The sequence below is a fragment of the Triticum urartu genome, chromosome 4 (genome assembly GCF_003073215.2).
Source record: "Triticum urartu cultivar G1812 chromosome 4, Tu2.1, whole genome shotgun sequence".
NCBI classification, from domain to species: Eukaryota; Viridiplantae; Streptophyta; class Magnoliopsida; order Poales; family Poaceae; genus Triticum; species Triticum urartu.
This window is the reverse complement of record NC_053025.1, coordinates 572,736,372-572,745,235: the sequence shown is the minus strand read 5'-3', so window position 1 is coordinate 572,745,235 and position 8,864 is coordinate 572,736,372. Positions and strand designations below refer to the sequence as shown.

General features: G+C 40.1%; 1 protein-coding gene across 5 annotated transcripts; it reads right to left on the bottom strand.

Moving 5' to 3' along the window:
• Window positions 1–2,951: 2,951 nt before the first annotated feature.
• Window positions 2,952–7,917, bottom strand: LOC125552785. Of its 5 annotated transcripts, none has more exons than XM_048716458.1 (9): window positions 7,827–7,917; window positions 7,242–7,344; window positions 6,628–6,858; window positions 5,876–5,948; window positions 5,608–5,764; window positions 4,129–5,401; window positions 3,965–4,003; window positions 3,315–3,399; window positions 2,952–3,205 (listed from the first exon to the last, which is right to left on the bottom strand). In XM_048716458.1, exons 6-9 carry the CDS (start codon window positions 4,468–4,470, stop codon window positions 3,123–3,125), a joined length of 549 nt encoding a protein of 182 aa, XP_048572415.1. In that variant the 5' UTR covers window positions 4,471–5,401; window positions 5,608–5,764; window positions 5,876–5,948; window positions 6,628–6,858; window positions 7,242–7,344; window positions 7,827–7,917; the 3' UTR covers window positions 2,952–3,122. The 5 variants fall into 5 exon arrangements, with proteins under 5 accessions (XP_048572415.1, XP_048572418.1, XP_048572414.1 ...); XM_048716461.1 differs by having other exon boundaries at window positions 4,129–4,614; XM_048716457.1 differs by having other exon boundaries at window positions 4,129–5,764.
• Window positions 7,918–8,864: the final 947 nt, after the last annotated feature.

Here is an 8,864-nt window from a genome sequence, read left to right as displayed (position 1 = left end):
CACCTTTGCGTGATAGCACCGAAACAATCGGTAGCTGTCTGATTCCATTGTATAACAAACAAAAATGAGCCCATTGCATCCTTGGAAATGTGATACCATGTGCATATCTCCAGCTTGTTTCCATTTGTCTATTTCTTCTAATATAAGAATTTGCACAGATAGCAGAAACAGTATCTGATATATTTGTTCCTTTCTCCCTTTCTTTTTCTTTGTTTTCTCATCCTTATAGTTGAGATAATTGGGTTATGAAAGTGATGCAAAAAGTGGAGGAAGGCATGGAAGAAAGAAAGAAAGTGATAGACAACTACTGGATGACCCACTAACCTTAAATGTGACAACTAATATATTATCTCCTTCACACATACTGCAAACTGTCCTGCATAAAGAAAACCAATAAGTAAAGATGAGCACAAAGAAAATCTTCAAGTCCATGCATGGTCTCATATGAATATCATTTTTTTTCCATGGTCATATGAATATCTCAGAAGCGTACTTAAGTAGATCAACATTTTATCATGTGGTAAGGAAGTAACATCAGGAGCTGACAAAAAAGTAGTGTCTGAAAGTTGTGCCATCCCATCAACAAAGACACTGGTAGTCCTACAAACAAACAGAGTGTGGGCGGCGGGTATAGACTGGTACATACCACTAAACAAAAATTTCTATCTGTTAGGTAACATCCTACCTTTCAAATGTTTCAACAACATGCATTATTGCCCCCATTCATTCTGCTTTTCAGTCATTGGCATCTGGCAGTGCCACTTCCACTTACACCATCGTCAACCAGTTTGACCTTTAATAGGCTACATGTTTGACCTTCTATCAAACTTCCAATATAATGGTCATCTGATTGCTGGTCAATGGTTATCAGAACACACACAAAATGTGCAGCCCCCTCCCTCCTCTAAGGCAAAGACACAACCAAAATAAAACATACTACTGTAAGAAGAGAAGCATAAAGCTTTTCCAACCAAGCATGCCTCTGATTCTCAATATTATTGACTTTGTTTTTATCTTTCAGCAGTATTGTCATGGTGAGAACACATGTTTAATATGGTTTAATATGATGTGCTAAAAAAAGGTCTATTATTCTGCATACTTAACAGGAAAATAACCGTATTTCCTCAAGTATTGGGGGCACAGTGGCCATCATGTCTATCCATGGGACTTTCGGCCACGTTACGAAAGAAGTGATGCAATACTTTAAATAAAAGAGTTAAAGGTCAAACACAACAAGCAGTAGTCACTTTTTTATAGCACCAGTTGCCTTTTGGTGTCTTCACATAATTGGCAGCTAAAACCTTAAGGATGTTAACTTTACCAAACTTTTGTAGCGCACTTTCCCATCAAAGGCGCATAACGCAAAAGCTGCACTAGAGTGCTAAAGTGGATAACACTGTTCGCTAGAAGAATAACTACTTTCAAGTCCTCAGTCCACACTAAGTATTTAGCAAATTCATCTTACTTGCTTTGAACACTATTTATATGTGAAGACAAGCTTAATACCAAAATAAAAATAAAATGGAAAGATATATGACAGTGGGATTTCAACATACCCACCGTGGAGGCGTGGACACGGTTACAGCACTGAGCACGTCATGCACAGAGCATGAAAGAAAGTAAGCATGCAAGCAAGCTGACCTCTCGAGTGTTTGACTACAATGGAACACCTAGAACACGCAATTTGTAAACATTCAAATTTCAGGCCTATCTATGCATGAATAAGAAAAGAGAAATGAACAGAAACAGTGAGGTTTGGGTTACTATTACTCTATTAGTATGTATCATCACTCCTGTAGTTCCTCTAGATCTGGAGCATCAGACGGTCTGTATCCTTATGCTATAATTTAGCTAGCTATAGGTGCAAATTTTGGGGATAATCTGGCAGCATACTTCTTTTCAAATATGAACAAAAATTAGCAAGTAAGATTCGGATGTAATAAATAAATTTTAAACAGTGAAATACTGTATGCATGTGGCATGGTGCTCTTAAAAGAAGATACACATATCAAGGATGGTGAGTTGGCGACTTCTGATGAAGTAATTTAGCATATCAACAACAATCAATAAACCTATGAAGATAAATATGCCATGATCACTGGACAATCTTAACATATGAAGCACAGATCTATTTAGAGTTTTAGACTACTAAAAAATTCACATTAACGCAACATCTTGTCTATTTCAAACTGTAGAAAACATGCAGTGAATAGCACTAAATTCCAACTCAGACACTGAAGTTAAATTATACTCAGGTTTGAGATTTCAGAAGCAGTATAAGAATGCAGAAAAAAGTTTCAGGAAGTACTGCAAAAAAATCCCAAGACAGCCAGTCATTGTCGCTTCAGTGGCATCACCATGCCTTGGATCTGGATATTGCATCATTTGTGGCTTGCGAACCAAGATCATACATCTGCATGTCTCCACATCCACTCATATATCTGTGGATACAAATGTCAGATCAATCAATTCACATGGAAAGATTGCATTATCTGTGCAAAATCCTGTATACGGTGACTGCACTTTCGAGCTGGGGTATTGAACACAAGAAAGTACAAGCCCTGAATCAGGATTCAGTATCTTTGCCCATCATCCTGGCGTCCTGCCAAGTGCAGCTAAGATGACACAGCTCATCCTGATAGTCAATCCTCTGGATTGTGGACAAAAGAATGCATAAAGCTTCTCAATACATGATAGCCTTGATTCAGTATTTTACAAAAAGAAGTAACCATAAGTCTATAAGTATATACAACAGCGCAAACGTTAAAATAGAACCCACAAAATTCAGCTGTCGGTCTGTAGATTATCTGGATCACAGCATTAAATCAAATTGAACATTCTTCCTATGGCTTTTACTTGCATACTATTTCCAGATAAATTGTATGACTGTAAAATTGGCATGGTAAAGGACTGGAGTAACAAAAGATATACTCCGTACTGAACACAACATATATTGGGCTGCAAAATAGCAGATCCTTTTTCCTTGGATAATTCACTCAAAGTGTCAAATTACAGACATATAACTGATAATATTTGACACAACCATCAACCAAGCTTTCTCTTCACAGATTCGAGGCAACTGCTCAAAGCTGGTTAACATCACATCAGATATGTTCATTTCTTCATTGGATTTTGCAGCCCCCTGAATCTGGCCCTCGTCGAACATTCCCAAAGGCAGAGAGTTCAAAAAGATCCATATCACGTCCTGAGGAAATCAGACAGATTACTTAACAAGTTGGGTGTCTGAATAAATTTTGCGCTCAGTGACTGCTTCACTAAAGGCAGCAGGCTCATTCAAGGTAGACATTACTTACCTGAAACCCGACAATATGCGCTTCTCTGTGCTAGTTCAGATTTGGATATCTCAGTATTGTTCCCTTTAGATCGATTCACAGTAGCCTGCAAGTATGATTTGATATATCAGTTATGCTCTATAGAATAAACTGATTCGCATCACAGTAATGACTAATATACTGGTGACTACTTCAGCAGATCTGTGGCTGAAGAAAGGAGCACACATGCAAAAACAATGTGCGAACAGACAGGCATAAAATATGAAGTTTGGTTCTCTCAGCTGCCTATGATGAGCATAAGCAGAAATAGTCTACTGAACCATGGTAGTATCCACTATCTTGCTCTAGGCATAGCACATTTTCAGGCAAACAACAGAGACTAGAGTACCAAACAGGGATCTGTGGCTACTGGCGACTACTTCGAAAAATCTTTGTCTGAAGAAAGTAGCACACATGCGCAAACAATATGCAAAAAGGTAGGCATAAGATAGGGAGTTTGGTTCGCTCAGTTGCTCATAAGCATAAACAGAAATAGTCTGCTGGACCATGGTGGTATCAGTTATCTTGCTCTAGACATAACCCAGCATGAAAGTATCCATTATCATGCTCTAGACATAGTACATTTTTGGGTACACAACAGAGACTGGAGTGATCAAACATGGAATATGTACCTGCAAAACCTGGCAGTTCTCCAATGTGCTCTTCCCGCCCTGCCAATTGAAAAGGATCAGTGATACAACAAGTTCAGGAAGAAAAAAAACGTACGAGCATGCACAAGCACTATTGAAATCCAGATGTATCAAGCAAATAGGAAGCGAAGCTTCTTAATTGGGACCTTGGAGTAGGGCACGATGTGGTCGTAGTCGTGGCAGAGGCAGCCGGGGCAGCCGACGAGCTTGCGGAAGACGATGTTGCCGAGCGCGTCGCGGCGCCACCTCTCCGGGTCGCGCCCAGGCACCTTCTCGGCCTTCTCCCAGCACTGCTGCTTCACCGCGTGCGGGAAGCTCCGGGGCTCCGACGCGGACGGCGTGTGGAGCAGCTCGTCCAGGTCGGCGACGGCGGAGGCGGAGGTGGAGGAGCGGGGGGAGGTCGGCCGGGCCGTGGCACCGAAGGACTGTGGCGGCGGCGGAGGCGGGTGGTCGGCGCGGCGCCGGCGCATCGGCTTCCGGCCCACCATTATCTTCCTATCTGGAGGAGTTCCGTCACAGTGTCTGTGTGGGCGCAGGGATTCGGTTTCCGGGGTTTATTTAGAGCCGTTGATTTCTGAGATACCTCGAGGTAGGTCTCTCCGGAAAAGGCTCGAGCAAAGGGTCTGCTCGCACTAATCTCACAACAAATGGATAAGACAAATCTAAGGTTAAAATATCATGCTATGTTTTTTTCAAAAATATCCCGATCTATTATTTTTCACAAAACACCTAAAACTTTGTTCATTGAAAATAACGGTTACGTCGTTTATGAGAAGCACACAATTTCAGTCAGAGATTCCTCAAACCAATCCAACGTCAAGGAAAATCTAGTCATCAAGCTCATGAGCATCTATATTTGCCTTCTTATTACAATGTTCGAACTATTTTTGTTTACAAATAAGTGATACACCAAGTTCAGTCCGGTATTAATCTAGATTTGCAATCAGTGATACACCAAGTTCACAAATAAAATGATAATATTCGTCGAGAATCGCCACCACCGTAAAGATTGCAATTTTTTTTGTCCCGATTATATCATGTAATGTACAAAGACTGCTGCACACACTAAATGACAAGGTAGATTGACCCTGTAGAGTACAACACTATGCGGATCACACGGATCGATTCCCCGATGTAACTCGATCATGTACGGTGGCAAGACAATAAAAAAATGCGCACATCATTCACTGGCCATAAGTATGCAAACACGTGACTTAGACGTTGCTACGATATACAATTACCTTAATTAGTACTCCCTCCGCCTTGTAATATAGTAAGCTTGCATGTGCAATGCACGTCTCATTCGACTTAAAATTTTGAATATGCAAAGTTTCAGTAAATTCCAATCCACATATAGCTACTTGTAATTCACTCTGCAATGATTTGTACCACCTTCAATATGCTCCGCGAGTTTGAAACCTGGTAGGATCCACTACTTCATAAATCACAAACTTGCATAAAAAAGCTATAGTACCGATTGTGTACTCTCGAGAAAACAAACTTGCATAAAGCTTATATCGACATTAAATCAATTGACATAAATTCTCTGTTGATAAATCAATAGAAACCTATTTAATATCATACGCTTATAGGGGGGTACCAGATCAGTATCAAAGGCAACTTACCCCTTTTCTGGTCTAATGCACACATGCTTGTACCAATGACTGCTACCACATATATAAGCATATATATTGTGCGATGCTTAGAAGGGGCGTGCTTTCAAATTCCCAAGGAGAAGAGCACTTATATAGTCCGTCAAATCGGGTCAACAATTCAACATGCCTGTAGATGTCGAGTGATGTGAGTTGACTATAGACAAATAGCTAAATAAAGGAGATGAGGAAATTAATATTAGTAGTGTAATGAACTTCATACTGACTGCAAGTCACGTACATGTAGTCAAGTTGAGGAAGAAATCATTTTTCTTGGAACATAATTTGGTAGCACTTCATCATTGCCATGAAACCTGTAATTTCAAATGTCAGTCTTCAGATACATAATTGTTAATTTAAGTCTTAACTGAATCTCTGCAAGCAAGCATGATGGTTTTAGCATCAGATACATAAAGATTAGGATAACCTGGCATACAAATCACCTCAAATTAGGGTATACTAGGATTGCAAAATTCACAGTTATAGCACGGTACTATAATAGTATAGTGAGTAGCTTGTGCTTCAGGCCACCGACACACAACATACTGGAAACAGTAATACCCATCTGATGACTTGTACTGGTGAAATGATGCAAAGAATAAGGTGAAGAGAGCATAGAGAGAAGGTCAGACAACATGTGATTACGACCGACTCCATTTGGTAAAGGAAATAGAGGATCCCTGCCCCCATCTAGAACCATCCATTATATAGTTTTAGTGTTCAAGTACGTTATTAAACCTTCCAATATGGATTAGACGACATCATCAGCAACCTGTCGTATGTCCATCGGAAGTATCAATTGGACTACTCTGAATGGGAAAGATAAAAATCCCCAAGGGTTAAATACCGGCGAACAAAATAATATCATAACAAAAAAAATTATGAGACATGCAAAACCACTACAATTTTCAAAGTATATAGCTAAATTCACTTTCATTTTTCACTTCTGTACGTATGCAAAAATGTAATAAGGGTTTTATAGAGTTGTGGTACCTCTTTTAGTTTTTTTAGTGATGCGTCCTCAAAAGTATAGCAATTAAGAGAAGGCCGGCATGCCTGCAGTGGCGGAGGCGGGATTAGTGGGATTAGGATGTTGGGGAGGGCCGGTTGGAGCAGAAAACAAGTCAAATGCTGCATTGTTCATGTGTTTATTATGAACAAATCCATAGTATTGGGAGGGGGGCAGGGCCCCTTGCTGGTCATGTGTTCATCGCCACACAATGCCTGCAAATAAGAACAAATTTTTTTCTCACTACAATGACTTTGATAGTTAAATTTATCAGTACACATTTAACTGGGAATAGAAATATTTTAGATGATGTACTCCTAATCCCTCATTCGAACGGTTGATTACTTCATATGTTGACGAACCAAAAAAATGACAGGGGCACATACATACTCTTAAGTCAATTTATAAACCTTGATGGAGAAGGAGATGTTAACAAATAGACTGATATTTGTCAGTTGTGACTGAAATTAGGTAATTCATAGAAGGATAAACTCTAAAAATTAGCAGAAAAGAGGAATATGGAACATTAGCATGGAGTTTTATAGTCGGAGATCTGATGGTGTAGATGACCATTGTTGAATTGTAGTTTGATCTATACCCTAACCACACACATAGTAAAGGTGGCAGTGGCTCCAGCGTCCACGAAGGCAGTGAAACTGGGACTCCGAAATATCCTTGTTTCCTTGTTCTGTGTTCAAGGGCTGCTCGAAAGGGTGGTATTTCAACAATTAGACAATAGCTAGCTGATTCATATCAACTCATAGCACGACAATAAAAGGCGATAAAAAACAGCAAACAAGAAAATGACATCTAAACGCTACACCACTCAAACAAATGCTTTTTTTTTGGTATTCCAAACTGCAAGACTACAATGAACCTTGTACCCATCTGTTTATAAATAAGCATTTGTAGCTAATAATGGATCGATTAAACTGTGATAGAGAAACAAAATTGCATACAGAGTTGTAGCAAGGAACCAAAATCAAAGGGGTTCCTAACCCGGGTTGGGGAAACCTATCAAACTTGCAATCTGAGCAAGCTAAAAAGGCGATGAAATAAATCCTCTCACCTAAAGTAAGGAGGAAGCTTGCATGTGGTTGACAGTGAGGTGCAGAGGTTGAGGTTGTTGAACCAATCACACATGCAAAATTCAGGATTTTCTATTTCCTTGTGAGACACATACCTTGAATAATGAAAGAATGACATCGCAAGACACTGGACAATACATTTCAATTTAGCATCTAGAAATTGTTCTCCCGGTGGAAAACCTACAAGCATAGAAATATAGGACATCGTGGTGAAGAATTTGAATAATATTCTTACTGAAGTACAGTGAGAGCAAAACATAGCACACAAAGCGTAAATAGAAGACCTCAATATTTCAGCATGAGTATTAAACTATTAATGGTAAATACAAATGAACAGTTTTGCATTTCATTGAAGATGCTCTAGCCATAGGGTGAAATTCATTTGAAAAATCTGAAAACACACATTTGTTAACCATTGCCTTCGGAACTGAACACACACATCCAAAACACCTGAAATTTGGTTTCCATGATTCTTTGTGGTACACAGCTAAATTGTAAACTTATTAATATATTTCGTTGCTTATTTGGTTCTACAAAGAAAATTTTGGATACTATTGAGAACATCAGCACTATAAGCCTGTGATGCATACTGTCTATATTCCTACAGCATGTGCAAGTAAAATGCAAACACTGTGTCATGATAGGGTTTTTTTTGCTTTGTGATGCGAAACCTCTCTTTCATCAGTCACATACAGAATTGACGTTTCATCACTTAGATTATATCATCACGCAGCAACAGAAATACAAAGTAACAAGGGGGGGGGGGGGGGGGGGGGGGGTGATCTTGCCTTATCAATTTCCTGTTGCTCTTGCTCCTCCCTCACATACTCGGATCCAATGTGATCCCCTCCTACTACAAGGAATCATGACTTGGACAAGAGAAGGTGCAGAACTGTGTATGTGAGAGAGGAAAAGTAGATCAGAGAAAGAAAGAGATGTACCTGCAGGTTTCATTCATCAACGACAAAAGGGTGTGGAGCTAGGGTCCCTCACCATCGGATGCAGGCACACCCCTTCGGAGAGGAGACACGCGGTCGGCATCTGCCTCCCCGCCGCGCACAACAGGGCCACCTCCCTCGCCCATGTCCTCACCGACGCCTACACGGTGCTCGCCGACTGCGCCGTCCCTGGAG